Below are 15,730 nucleotides of genomic sequence, written 5' to 3' on the forward strand. Positions count from 1 at the left end.
TTTGTCACACGAGTTGAAATTGACCTCCAATATGCTTGGTCAATTTCCGGTCAACTAGCCCTCGAACAGCCTGAAGAAACAGTCCTTGAACAGCCCCAAAAACACAATCAAACTGCTGTTGACTGAAGTCAACTTGTTGCCCAAAACTAGGCAGTCAACGCTAGTCAAACCTATGGATGGATTGCCTCAATTTTTGTGCCAAAATCTATGGCCTGGCTAGGAGAGGCAGCCACACCAAAACCGCACCCTTGATGAGTCAACGCTTGGTCAACGCATGTAAAAGAGACCTTCAACAACTTCTGCGTCCTCCTTTCAGTGTCCTCCTTGCCCTAATGCGTCCTCCTTCTTCCCACGTGTGAGCTGCTCCTTGTATAACCCAAAGCTAAGGAGAGAGAGAAGAATGAGTGAGATGAGATGATGAGAAAATGAATCAACCTCTCTTGTATTTATATGATTCACTGGGCATGTGTGCCACACATTTAACTGCTGGCCGACCTTGACAATTTGTCAAGTAAATACAAATAAATTCATATCTCCATAAATACTTGTTGGAATCAGATGATCTTTAGATCAATCCTACACCTCTCGACAAGAGGAATCTAGGAAAAATATCTGCTTCCATAAATGAGGTGATCCACATGGAGTTTGGCCCTAGTTGCCAGTTTTAACATTATCAGAACAGCAAGTGCCCACTTCTACAAAGTCATCTATCTAGCGTTTAGCCTATTCCCTCTTGTGCGTGGAGGTATGTCTTATTCATGGTTTAAAAACTTGTTTTGAGATGAGATATTTCAGTGAAAATAATAACCACTAAAATCTGATTTACTCTAATGAATCTGGTAAAATGATGGGTGTTGTAGCAAGAAAACATAGTAAGCCCAGCTTCCAAAAGTGATAGTTCAAGAGTCAATATCATGGAGCACAAGTATAAGGGGCATTATATGGTTGACAGTCAGATCCTTTTGTGGAAAAGCAATGTACAGCTACATTTAAAGGAAATCTTATGTCGCTTCATCTAGGGGACATTAAATCAGACATAGCAATCTAGATTGCAGCCAGGATTGTGATCTTCAGAAAAGATGAGATTCTCTTGACATTGGAACCAAATATGATATGTTGGTGCTCCTCACCTATGTAGGGAGAGGCAGTTTGCATACTCAGTCTTTGGCCCAGTGATGTGATTTATTACTCTCTTTTGTCTACTAACAGAATATAAGAGGCATTTTCTAAAAAATAAAACAATGGAATATAGCCACCCTATGTTGTTAGGGTCCATGCAGTGCCGTATGTGAAAGTGGTGCAAAATAACGACAGATCATAACTGCTGTAAAATGAAATGTTATGTTGCAGTAAAAACAACATAACATAATGGATTGGAAAAAACCATATTACCATGCAAACCGACTTCCAGTTCCATCTAAGAAAAGATCAGTATACCAACCTTTCTCTTTAAGTCCAGTAACAAATGAAGGAAACAGCTTCTCCATCTTTTCATAAGCATCATCTAAAACTACTTCTTTCATAAATCCAACACTGTCCCTTCTTGAAGAATTACACAAATCATTACTCCTTGCCATCTCTGCTGCATAAGCAGCTATAAGCCATCCTCTCAGAGCATCTTCACCAGTTGCAGCACACTCCAGCAACAAATCTGTGGATGTGTCTTTAAAACATATTACAAAACGTTCCTTCTTAAATTTTTCTTTGAGCTGTTTAAGCTTAGAAGGCTTCTCAACTGCCTTTTGTAATGAGCGCCCCACTTGAACACTTCCAGCATCTTCAATGAGTTTTAATGGAAATATTAGATTCTCTCTATAGCGTAGATCTGCAGGCCTAGACACCATTCCAGACTGTGATATACAATGACAGAAAAACAAATTACATCAGGTAAATGTCAAAGCAAGAAAACAGGTTTAACAAAAACATCTATGTGACATGAAAGTAATTCATCCAATAGTTCATTAATAGGTGGCGTGCTCAACAACCTTGAGAAAGTCAGCCACAAGCATTGCTGTTCTTTGAGGATTCAGTGTGTTGATAGGTGTTGCACGCATTTGTTGAGTCACACTGTAGATATGGACTAGAGAAAGCAGAGGAGTGACCACAAGCTGCAAAAAGAAAAAACAATGCAGACAACTGCTTTAAATTGATTAAAAAAAAACCTTTCAGCTCAATGAAATTCAAGACCATCTATGATAGTTGCTAGATAGAAAAATGGTCAAAAGAAAGCTTAAATCCATCTTGTGTTGGTAACAGATATAAGTGCTGATTCTTCTTGGATAATCGGCATTTAATCTTTACTTCGGAAATATAATGTGGCAAACTAGAATAGTAACAGGACTTTCGATTTTTTATTTCTAAAACAGTAACAAATATTATTCCCACAAATCAAGTAATACAAGATATCCAATTAAGATGATTATTTGTATCCATTCCTGTAGTACTTAAAAAATCACTGCTTCTGAATGCTTGTCTTCTACAATGCCTCAACTTCGGTAAAGTAATTTCTTTGTTGGCAGAAAATAAATTCATCCCTATTCCTAATAAATAGGAAGTTAATCCTATCTGGCTACCTACCATACACCTTCTTTTGAAGATTTGTGATACCGTGATTTTCAACTTGCATTTGTCTTGTAGATTCATGGATTTGTCAAACATACCTAGTTAGCCCTGTAAAGCAAACGCTCTAGGATACCACAAATTCCTCATTGCATAAGATTAATAAACCAATACCTTTTGTTAGCCTAGAGATGCAGCATGAATGTCATGGATATACATATAGCTAAAAAAGATGTTAGCGTTCAATGCATGGTTCCAAGGTTGCATCTAAACTCGATCAAAGCACTCACTAAACCTATACAGATGTTATTGCCATGCTTTCACTAAACTTGGCCTTATAAAATCTCCTATAGCCCTCAATAGAATTACTTGTGGAAGATTAAATAATGATTATGCAATAATTGAAAACAGAGGTTAGCAACTACACAGTTCTATCATAATTAACTACATAATTAAAGACCATATGAATGGATCTACTACTAATCATGGAAATCCCTCCCTGGTACAAAAATGTGATAGTTAGGGATGGAGTACATTACTATCTCAGAATGAAATACAATGCCTTTTAGGAGGAACAGTACAATTTTGGACATCACCTTGGATTTGATTTCTAGTAGATTCCATTTGTCAGAATGGAAAGGACCCTCAAATGACGTGAATCATTACTTTGTTTGTATAATGAAAATTCATTTCCATAATAACAAAAGTTAAAACATAAGACAACATAGACAGATGGAAAGATTTTACACATACATGCGCACAACCCTTTGTCAGACAAGCACTGTTCTAATTTCAAAGGCGATTTTGTACAGAGATGAACCCCTTTCCCCCCCATTTTGACCAGGAAAGACAATCCTGTTGCAAGACTTCCCATTTAATTACATTTACCTACCCTCAGATCTGAGGTGGAAGAATACACCTAGTCTTGATGGATAGAGAAGCAATGAACCTATCAGATGAAAATGCTGGAGGTGATTAATTCATTAAGCTTACTGTTTTGGCAGATAGGAATAATTTTGCAATCTCAGAACTACCTCATCCATCTCAAGGAAAATCACCCTTACCTTTGGTGGGAAATAGCGATTAATGTTCTACAATATGTTTTGTCTTACAATATTCACACAACCCAGTTAACAAGATGAAAATGGAATCTTAGATACAACTATAAGAAAATCAGCTCAACAGTATCAGTGGACATGAGAATACACTATTCAAGAAAATATGGATGAAACACAAAATGTGATTAAAGCAAAAATACTCGACAAACTTTCTTTATCGTCATTTCTTTCATTCTGACAATGGCACATGCTTTTATGTTAAGAAGTAGAGTTGTATTTGAGGCAGGCCAATAAGACAAGGCATCTAGTCAGCAGTGATCATTTTAAACGAGAGCCATAATTAAGGCTAATGAACCCAAATGAATTCCAGTTAGTAAGCTTTCACTCAATTAACGCTGAGAAACCAAAATTCACTCCAGCATGCAAGCTTTCTCTCCTCTCTCTAGCTGGGACCATTTCAAGCCTCATTTTGTAGTTGCTTTCTAGTATATAGAACTAGAATTGGAAGAAAGGGAATAAAGGTTTTGATCTTTTTTTCTGAAAAAGCATTTTACATTTCATTACAACGGACTTAAGTTGCTCTTTAAAAGACGTTAAACAGAAAGAGATGGAAATGCAAATGGATGGAAAAAAAATACCCTGTTTCTTCAGAAAATGTGTAAAATCAAAATTGATTTCTTCCAAAGAAAATTCCATATGTATGAAAATGCTATATTTGTCAAAACACCAAATCCAACGTGCTTCTCCCAACAGCAAATTTAGTTGTGAATTCAGTCCTCTGCTGCATTGGTTACTTCCGCATTTCTTTCTTGTGGATATTTCTGGATTGGACTGTTTGTGTATTTATTGAATGTGATGCTTTATGAGTGATGAAAACTAATTTGCCAAGAGACGTGGGTGCGGGTGCAGGTGCGGGGATGGGGACAAGGGCATCACTTTTTGAAACAGGTTGTGTGGGTTCATTGAGGGTATATACCAAAAATAGAAGCAGAACCATGCTCAATAGTGGATGGTGGTGCTGAAAAAGATGATGGGCCAATTCCACTTCCAGGCTAGACCTCAATATTCAGGGCAGCAAGAGAGAGATCCAAATCAGGACTTTCTGAACCCACATCCCATTCTTTAGAAGGACCACTATTTTATTCTGGACGCCTACGAGATGCAAGGCAAAGGTTGGAGTGCACGTAAACAAGATCCTCTGACTTCAGTGAGCCCAACCTATTTCTCTTCACAGAATGAATAAAACCATAAGTGCTCCAATTCTTTTCTGCTAATGAAGAGCTTGCCACTTGTGAAAGAATACGAATAACAAGGTTTTGCAAATGTACACCATTTGCTCCATGACAAATCCACCACCTAACTGGATTCATGGTGCTTCTCTCCTCCAAAGCTGATATATTTGCATAATTGTTAAGTTATGGTATGTTCTATGCTTATAACAGTTTACTTCTTTTTCTTATTATATTCCACAGATTAGCAATCACATGTACATAAAGTAAAGTGCAGATAGAACATTAAACGATCGATAGAAAACAAGCCAAGACAAGAGACACAAGATGTGGCGGCTAGCCAGGGACAAACCCCACAATGTGTGGGGAAACCCTTTGATCAAATCTTCTTTTATCTTCAATATTTCAACAGAGAGAAATAGTACAATGGATCTGATTCATATCAGCAGTAGAAAACCCTAGATCAGCAACATCAGCATTAGCGGCTTTATCATCAAACTAGGGCAGACGATATCTCACAAACCGACCGTCGGATCGGCTTGATTCCACCACCAAAGGTTGCGGCTTCCAGAGGAGGTTCAGATGAACCTACAGTGCAGTTCAGATGAAGAGATTTTCTAGTCCACGCAGGTCAAACTTCACTTCTGCAGTTGCAGCTTCAGTTTCAGCAACTTCCTTCAAACTAGGGCAGACGATATCTCACAAACCGACCGTCGGATCGGCTTGATTCCACCACCAAAAGTTGCGGCTTTCAGAGGAGGTTCAAATGAACCTACATCGCAGTTCAGATGAGAAGATCTTCTAGTCCACGCAGGTCAAACTTTACTTCTGCAGTTGTGTTATGAAACCAGCTCAAGAAAAGATAGAAAAGATAAATCCACGCCTTAGAATTCAACCTCTTCGAGGGGGCAACCTCCTTTACATTACATAAATGAACAATTCTTTGATGATACAAATGACAAAACCTCCTTTCTATATATAGGAGTCTAAGGAGTCACAATATAATCCAGCCGACCTAACAATAATAATATAAAGCCACAAAAATAACAATAGAGGGATTCTATGGGGCACAGAAATAACAATATGGGGGTAATAGGGGCACAACAATATAAATAAGGGGTATAACTACAATAGTAATGGGGTAATCACTAGTATTATAGGGACCCAACATGCCCCTCTCCTTCAAAAAAGTGTTGTCCTCAACGCTTGAGTAGTTCTGGATACTTCTGCATAAAATTTTCATCCTCCCATGTGGAATCTTCAGCAAATAAGTTCTTCCACTTGATAAGATACTCTGAAATTGATCGATTTCGTAGCTGTCGAGTTCTTGTTTCTGTGACTGCTTCCGGTTCCAATATAATTTTTCCTTCCTCGTCAAGTTATGGCAATATTGTTTGAACTGGGAGCTTGTCGCCTATAACCTTCTTTAAACATGAAACATGGAAAACTGGGTGCAATCGAGAAGCTGCAGGAAGCTCCAATTTGTATGCCATAGTACCAATCTTTTGCAACACCTTGTACGGACCATAATACTTTGGTGATAATTTATTATCCTTCTTAGCTTGCTTTAGGGACATTTGCTTATATGGTTGTAGCCGTAGGAATACCCAATCACCTACATCAAAACTTCTTTCACTGCGATGTTGATCTGCCTGTTGCTTCATTCTGTTTTGTGCCAACACGAGGTTATCCTTTAAGAGTTGGAGGACTTGTTGTTGATGTTCGATGTGATGTTCCACTGCCTGAACCTTAGAATTTTCTCTTAAATATGATGTGATGGATGGTGGTTGGTACCCATAAAGTGCCATAAATGGGGTCATTTTTGTTGCTGTATGGAAGGAAGTGTTATACCACCATTCAGCCAGAGGCAACCATTTGACCCATTGTGTCTGTTTATCAGATACAAAGCAACGAAGATATCCTTTCAAACATTTGTTTACTATCTCAGTTTGCCCATCAGATTGAGGATGATAAGATGAGCTATGAGCTAACTGAGTACCAAGACAAGAAAATAATTTTGTCCAAAAATTTCCAGTGAAAATGGGATCTCTGTCACTTACAATAATCTTTGGGTTTCCATGTAGCTTTTGAACTGTTTCCATAAATGCAGTAGAAACTGTACTGGCTTTAAATGGATGTGATAATGCACAAAAGTGTGCATACTTGGTAAGTCTATCAACTACCACCATAATGACACTCTTTCCCTCAGACTTGGGTAAACCTGTGATAAAATCCATTGAAACCTCCTCCCAACGTTGGCTTGGAATGGATAAAGGTTGTAATAGACCCTTGTTTCAACTTTATTTTGTTGGCAAACCAAACATTCCGCCACAAACTTTTGAATATCTTATTTAAGGCCATCCCAAAAAAATTCCTTCTTAACCCTGTGGTAAGTTTTTAAAAATCCTGAGTGCCCTCCTAAGGGAGAAGTGTGCAATTCCATAAGAATCTTTTGTTTTAGCTGGGAATTCTTACAGAGGTATAAGCGATCTTTGTACCATAAAGAATCATTTTTCCAGCTAAATGTATCAAAAGTACTGGAATCTTGTTGTAGCTTTCGAATAAGTGCCCACACTTCTTCGTCATTCTTCCATTCCTCCTTTGCTTCGTTTATCCAATCTGGTTGGATAATAGAAATGGCACACAACAATGCTTCCATATCCTCATCCTTTCTTGAGAGTGCATCTGCCACCACATTTTGCTTCCCTTTTTTGTAGATGATTTCAAAGTCATAACCCAACATCTTTGTGACCCACTTTTGTTGCTCTTCAGAGGATAATCTTTGTTCTAAAAAGTATTTAAGGCTATCATGATCTGTTTTTACCTTGAAGTGTCTTCCCATTAGGTAGGGTCGCCATTTCTTAAGTGCATGGAGTATTGCCAACATTTCCTTCTCATAAATAGCTTTGCTTAAAAACTTTCCCTTGATTGGACGACTTTCAAAAGCAATGGGTCTTTCATCTTGCATTAGAACAGCACCAATTCCATTTCCTGAAGCATCACATTCCACAATAAAGGTTTTTGTGAAGTCCGGTGTAGCTAAGACCGGTGCTTGGCACATTGCCTCTTTAAGATGTTTAAAGGCCTTTTGTGTATTTGCTATCACAATTGTAACAAAGCCCTTTTGCTCTTTTCTCTTCCAATTGTTGTGGTGTCAACCTTGTAGGTTGTGGAAGACTATGGGCAACAACACTTCCGTCTTTATAGTTGTGAATGGTATGCTTCCTAGTTGCCATAATTTTGTTTTCCATTTTTCTTGCTAACCTGAATGCCTTCTCTAATGAATCAGGTTCCCAAAGGCGCACATCATGTTGGATATTATCCTTTAAAGACCCTATGAACACATCAATCCTATGCTCCTCTGGAATATCTTTTACCCTTATGTTCAATTTTTGGAACTCCTCAATGTGCTCCATTATTGAACCCTTTTGTTTGAGACTTATCAATTGGCTAAAAAAAGTGTTGCTTTTTGTATCCTCATAATGTGCTATCAATTCTTCCGTAAAAATTGCCCAAGTGATAAATTGTTTACGAGAACAAAGTCATTGATACCATACAAATTGATTTGGTTCCAAATATAAAGTTGCCATACGTACCTTTTGTGTGTTTTGCACATTATTGAGATAGAAGAATTGCTCCATCTGTAATATCCATGTGGCGGGATCCTTGCCATCAAACTTCCTCATATCGATTTTTGGAACATGGTGAGTCTTCGATCCAACATTAGAGTCTATGGAATCATGATTAACATTTCTTTTGTTCTCATCATGAGTTTCCTTTAGTACTCTTTCACCCTTAGTGACCATTTCTTGTAGCAACTTATTCATATTTATCTTCAATTCTTCCATCTTATCATTCATGCAATCAATTTTAGCGTCCATGCCATTCACCTTAGCTTCCATGCCATCCATCTTAGCTTCTACGCCTTTCTTTAAACAGTCCATCTTAGCTTCTACACCTTTCTTTAAACCATCCATCTTAGCTTCTACATCTTTCTTTAAACCATTCATCTTAGATTCTGTTCCTTTTTGTGCAAGGGACAGTTGTTGCACTTGGTCTTGTAATTTTGATATATCATGTTGCATTTCTTCCTCTTCTTCATGAGTCATGCTAGAGCTTTCAGGTTCCTTACTAGGTGTTTGCATTTTCTTTCCTCGGGACATCAGTTACTGATAATAATGCTCTACTATGCCCTTTGAATTCCTTCAAAATAAATTTTCAAACCAAGCTTAAGCAAAAATTTAAAAAAATCTACACACCTTTTTTCACTTTGTAGGAGCTTGATATTGCCTCTGATGTATCTCTGTACTTTCAAATCATCTAGTTCTGAAATTGTGACCTGTAGTAGCCCTCTGTGTCCTCTTTCCAATGCCACCAGTCTGATCCAAATTGGATTCTCCAAGAAAGAGTTATGCACAATCTCCCAAGATGACCTGATTATAGACCTTTCCAGAAGAGTGAACTTGTATGAAGTGCCACGTGTACAATTTTCGACCTTTGGTTCTGAAACAGATATACAAGAAACTATAGTCCGTCCTCTTTCTGTACCTTCTTACGAAATTTCAATCCGATCCCTAGAGAGAAAGTTATGACGATTTTCCCTAGGTCACCTGTTTTGAATGTAATTCAGGAGTCTGCAAAAAGACCAACTTCCTCGCATATCTCGCGCAAAAAGATCTGAAATTCGGACCCAAGGTTCAGCGCGATTTCTTCTCAAATGGGTTTTTTTTTGCGACTTCTGAAACGTCACAGAAAAAAAAGTTATAGCGAAAATGCCACGATGACCTGTTTGGAGCAGCGAAACCCTAGAATCCAAAGCTTTGATACCAAATGTTATGAAACCAGCTCCAGAAAAGATAGAAAAGATAAATCCACGCCTTAGAATTCAGCCTCTTCGAGGGGGCAACCTCCTTTACATTACATAAATGAACAATTCTTGGATGATACAAATGACAAAACCTCCTTTCTATATATAGGAGTCTAAGGAGTCACAATATAATCCAGCCGACCTAACAATAATAATATAAAGCCACAAAAATAACAATAGAGGGATTCTATGGGGCACAGAAATAACAATATGGGGGTAATAGGGGCACAACAATATAAATAAGGGGTATAACTACAATAGTAATGGGGTAATCACTAGTATTATAGGGACCCAACAAGTTGCAGCTTCAGTTTCAGCAGCTTCCTTCAAACTAGGGCAGTCGATATCTTGCAAACCGTCCGTCGAATTGACTTGATTCCACCACCAAAAGTTGTGGCTTCCAGAAGAGGTTCAAATGAACCTACAACGCAGTTTAGATGAGGAGATCTTCTAGTCCACACAGGTCAATCTTTACTTCTGCAGTTGCAACTTCAGTTTCAGCAGCTTCCAGCTTCACATGTGTGAGGGAGAGACCCTTTTCTGTGCAGTAGAGAAGAGACTCTTTTCTGCGCGGTAGAGAGAGAGAGATGTGATGAGATGAGCGAGTCCAAATGAGGAAAAGTACTCCTGTATTTATACACAACGTTGGTGTTTGAATAGATGCGACTGTTGGGCTTCTGAGCCTACATGAGTTGTAGGTCGGCTTGATAATAATTCCATAATCAAAATAAATTCATATCTCCATGAATACTTATCAGAATCGAATGATCTTTATATCAATCCTACACCTCTCGACGAGAGGAATCTAATAAAAATATTATCAGCCATGAATAAGATGACCCACATGAAGTTTTGCCCTAGTTTCCACTTTTAACATTCCCTCTCAACTAGGGAGAACTTCATCTGCAATCTGTCTATCGATCGTTAGTATTCATCCATCAAATGCACTACCCTGTATAGCCTGATCCTTGTCCTGCTCTGCTCTATTCTGCCTGTTCTGCTTTGTCTTGATCTGCCCTATACTGATCTGTGTTGCTTTGCTCTATTCTGCTCTGCTCTTGCATTGTTCTGTTCTGCTCTGCTTTTGTCCGAATTATGAAGAAGAAGAAATGATCGAGGATGTATCATACTGACTCAAAGTCAGTCTCAGAGTATGTACCACTGGTCCCAGAACAGTCTCAAAATGAAAACGCCCTAGCTGAAACCACTGCTCTCTTCCTCTCTTCTCCTTTGCTAAAATCGCCAGTCTCCAAGAGAAATGACTTGCTCAATTGTGTGATGAGAGAATGAGGCGAGGGTCACTTTTATAACTTGATAGAGGCATCTAGAAGCAACTAGAAGCCATTTTAGCCGCATAATAAAAAAAATAGAAGACAAAATAATAATAAAAAACATAAGAAAAAGTAAAGTTGCATGAGGAAACTCCGCCATACGGCCCGGAAACTTGTTTCCGGCCGTACTGACCACATTTCCTCCTTGAGAATGAGTTTCCTCGTTTCCGTATGGAAACGGACCCTAGACCCACGTTTCCTGCAACTTAGGTGCCATTCATCAATTTTTAATATTTTATTAAAATCCAAAACAAAACGAAAAAAACTCTGTGACTGACTAAGTACCCTCCGAGTACCTATTTTCTAGGAACTATGCACCTTTTTACGGGTATTGAGTCCTTGTCACCAAAAAAACACCCATTTTTAATTTTTGGACTATCGGGTTCTCCATACATGAACTAGGTTCGGGAGGGTGTGTTTGAGAAGAACCTGAACTGGTGTCTGGTGCTTAGGTACACAAATAGAGTATGGGTACGAGAACCCCAAGCCTAGGTTCGAGTATCCTTGCTTCACAAGATTAAATTCTTCCAAAAGAGGAAAAAAATGTGTTACGAATATAATATATGAAAATAATATAAACAAAATATATAAATAATAATCATAATTAGTTATGAAGAGCCATGTTTCTAAGGACATGACTATTCACAAGGGGTACCTACCTAGGTATATAAGCATGCCTTCATTTGTATCATCAAATCATCACATTCTCATTCATACATTTATATATATATCCTCAATGGACACCTTCATATTCCCAGCGTTCTGAAAATTATTGTAAAGTACGAACTGTGTTCATTACATTTGGTATCGGAGTTGTTCGATCCTTTGGTTGCTCAACCGCTACATAGAGTCAGTTTGATTCGGCTTTTGACCATCAACTCTCTGTCAACTTCATTGTCTTTGTAATCGAAGCATTTTGCTACATAGTTTTGGAGATTCTCCATTTTGTTGTCAGGGCTTTGGCCATTAAAACAAAAATGAAAGATTAAAAAATGAAAAATAAAGAAAAAAATAAAAAGAAAAAGAAAGGAAAGATTTAAAAAATAATAATAATAAGAGTTTATAAAAGAAAAAACTCAAGAGTTCAAAAAATAAATAAATTGTAAAAAAAGTCAAAAATAAAAGAGAAAATAAAAAGTCAAAATATTAAAAAAAAAGAGATCATAAATATATATATAAAAAAAACTATATAAAAAATAAATAAATTGTAACAACGTACCTACAATGGCAGACAGCCATTGTCTGCACCTGCCTCCCTCGTCGTCACACCCATTCCCTACAACTGTCTTTCCTGCAGCTACCACCCCTCAACACAGCCGCCTCCACATGCCACTATTGCACGCCATAGCTACCACCGCCGTCATTGCAAGCAACAATAGTGGGTTGCGATCTCCCTTGTTGTCACCCTACAACATCGCATCAAAGTATACTGTTATTTTTCAAAGTTACAAAAAAATTCATGCATACATGCTTCGACACTCTGATTCTGTGAATTAAGCATTTGCGCCCAACTTTCAAGAATCGGACTCAGAAGACTCAAATTCAGAAGAGTGGGACTCGAAGTCACAATATTTAGCAAAATAAGGACAAGATAGTGCATGCTTTGCAGAAACTCGTTTTGAAGTCGATATTCTAGCATTTTCACTAACAAATCGAACCCACGTTCATCTAAATTTTCAAGGATTCTCGTAGATTATCGGGTCGTCTCTATTGAGGAAATTAATCACTCCAATTTTGAGGCTTTGACACTCCTACCCATACAAACTCATTTGGGAAGCCTAATTTCTTAAATATTTTCAGTAATGCTTCTATTCTGAATTGGCGTCTAAAATTAAATTTCAGACAATCCAAACGCACATGTAACCCAATTTGCCCAGTCATACCCATTCATAACTATACTAAAAAGGGGCTTAAATCTTTTTAAAAACAAATATTAATTGGAGTGAGTTGTGAAATCTTATTTAAGAATGGTTAGACCAGATTTTTTGAAGGGGTACTTTATAAAAGTGCAAAAGGAATAATAAAATTATTGTGCCTGTTGTTGCCCAAAGTGTACACCTAAGGCGCAACGCTCAAAGCAGGGGTTGCCACTTAGTCCCTACTAACTCGATTTAAGCTCTCTCCTAGACAAGTTATTGGGGGAAGTCCCTAAAGATGAATGGAAAAGGAAAACTTGTTGGAACAACAAGTCCTAGGAGACTAAGGGTAGGAAAATCACCTCTCTAGACAACTTGATTAAAGATTATCAAGTAAGATTATTATTATTGAGCAAAGAGAATCTTGAAATATATATTCAATTAGATCAATATGACACTTGATAATATTTTAAAAGTGAGAGACCAGTGCCTTAATAACGATGCTCAAATACAAATTAAAGTACTTCCAGATAACAATATTAAGTTGTAAGATTAGCAATGCTGCAAAAAGGTGTTAGTACAAGAAATCAATAGATTACCAACAATTAAAGATGTGAGCAACAAGAGATAAGCCTGCGAGGGAAATAAAACTTGTACTTCAAGTAGAGATGATATTCAAGAGACAATAAGCTTGAAATTGACAAGTGTAACAATGTAAAAACTTGCAAGTATAGAATGAGCTCACGATTCCAATTACAGATAATCAATTGAAATGCAAGATGAATGCAAGACTAATCTATGTGACATGCAAAGTCTTGGTTAATTTTAATAATATGCATATTCTAAGGTGAAGGCCTTCTCCTCAATTATCAAAGCAAGTCTTAGAACAAGGTTGTTGGGCGAAGTGTTGGGGAAGGAGGCTAAGGCCTCATTAACGATACCTACCCAAGACATGCCTTTGTTCCTACAAGGGCTCAGTCGTAAGAGAACTACAAGGTCACTCGTTTTAATCGTTGTTTAAGGGTCAAGCTTCTCAAATTGGATATGAAGAAGGTTGTCCTATCTTTCTATCAACCAAGCCTATCCTTGGAGATAAATTTTAAAAATGCAAATCTAGGTCTAAGATGCCAATGCAAATGCTTCATTGAGATTTGATAATAATGATGCTTCCAATAAAAGAAACATATAATCAATATTTAATGATAGTCACTTAGAACACAAGATTATTAGCTTACAATAATGACCAATGAAGCAAATTTTAAGATTGCTCAATGAAACAAAAGAGATGCAATTAGATTAGATGCTAGAGCAATGTCCCAAAATGCCTTTAACAAGAAATATTTCTTAAGATGTGCTTTATTTACGTTAAACAATGGAAACAAGCAAAGTTATATATAAAAGAACAAATGAATTATGGCAAATGAGATTGCTAACAAGATATTAGAGAGACTACTTTAAATTTTCAATTGCAAATTAGATCAGATAACCAATTAATGAGTGCAACTTAGAGAATAGATCTAAACAATGAAACTAGCAATGCAAGAGAGACAAGTTAGTAAGTTAGATCTAAAGACTAAGAGAAAATGAAAGAGAAAGAGAAGCCCTCCCTTTTAAATAAGGAGGTAGGATACCATGGGATTGAGGTCCCAAGCTCCCTCAAGAACAAGATCTTCTTCTATTATATTACAAAAGAAGAAGTCCTTTTGACAAAGAGAGGACTCTTCAACTCAAGGAGATTTACAATGATTGAAGAACTTCACAACACAACCTCCTTAAGATACAAAGGCAAACCAGACCAGCTAATGATTATGATTGCAAACACTTCAAACAAGTTGATCTAACCCTCCAAGGGCCCTTGGCCTTCAACAAGGAAAGCTACCAGTCATTAAAGCTCATGGTCAAGGTGAAGGAAAGCCTCCAAGACCTTTCAATCAGCCCAGAAAAATGATTTAAATTTTTATTTGAATTTTATTACAAAAATTATGATGATTTGCTCAAGGATCAAGGCTCAAACTCTTCACAAAAAAAGTGGTCTTCCACCAATACCAAGCCTTTCACACTAGTCAAAGAAGAGGCTCCTCTAGCAGCTTTCGACCTTGAAGAAGAAGGTTAAAACGTATGTAGCTTCCTTCAAAAAAAATTACAAGTGAGAATAAGCCTTTGAAAATCGATCTATGCCCAAAAATTATGGTGAAACCCTTTCAAAATTTCGTTGAAACCCCTGCAAAATCACAAGGGTTAGCACAAAAATTTAAAGGCAAGGAATAAAAGCCCTAGAGTGCTTGCAGCCTAGAGAAAGAGGGCAAGAAAGATTGCGGCCCTCAAGAAAAGGTCTCCAAAAATTATATGAGCCACAAACTAATGAAGCAAACCCTTATTAGGTGCCAAAACAAGCCTCAAGGCTAGCGGTTGTTAAAACATGAGACCTGGAGAGCAGAAATGGCCAAAACCCCAAGTGAAACCCCTCAAAATATTTTGCAAAAATTATATGGAGTGAAAACCCTTGGGGAAAATTCGATCTCGAAGAGAAATAGGCCTTCAAACACTTGTGACCACAAGAAAGGTGCTAGACGGCTTCAAAAACTCCTTCAATGCCCTCAAAACCCTAGCCGTCTAGGTTAGGAGGGTGATCTTGGCTTCAGAAAACGATCTTCCTTCAAATTTCAATGGGATCAATCTTGCAAAAAATATATACAACAAGATCCAAGCCAAAATCGATGCCTTATCTTCAGATTTGCAAAGAGAAACTCAAGAAAACCCAACAAATATATACAAAATAGATGGAAATTATATACAAGGTTAGGAGAAAATATATACAAGATTTATTTAC

The 15,730-nt window shown here is 37.5% G+C and overlaps 1 protein-coding gene across 2 annotated transcripts in view; it reads right to left on the reverse strand.

The window, feature by feature from the left end:
* Positions 1-1,322: 1,322 nt before the first annotated feature.
* RUS2 (root UVB sensitive protein (Protein of unknown function, DUF647)) overlaps positions 1,323-15,730 on the reverse strand; it is a 141,744-nt gene continuing 127,336 nt past the window's right edge. For both annotated transcript variants that reach the window (XM_089456512.1, XM_089456511.1), the window contains 2 exons: positions 1,986-2,108; positions 1,323-1,850 (listed from right to left, as the gene is read on the reverse strand). In XM_089456512.1, the coding sequence (XP_089312638.1) occupies positions 1,389-1,850; positions 1,986-2,108 (585 nt within the window). In that variant the 3' untranslated portion in view covers positions 1,323-1,388. The remainder of the gene's footprint in view (positions 1,851-1,985; positions 2,109-15,730) is intronic.

The sequence above is a fragment of the Pinus tabuliformis genome, chromosome 7, assembly GCF_031772625.1.
Source record: "Pinus tabuliformis cultivar Carrire ecotype Pingquan chromosome 7, CPIR1, whole genome shotgun sequence".
Taxonomy (NCBI): domain Eukaryota; kingdom Viridiplantae; phylum Streptophyta; class Pinopsida; order Pinales; family Pinaceae; genus Pinus; species Pinus tabuliformis.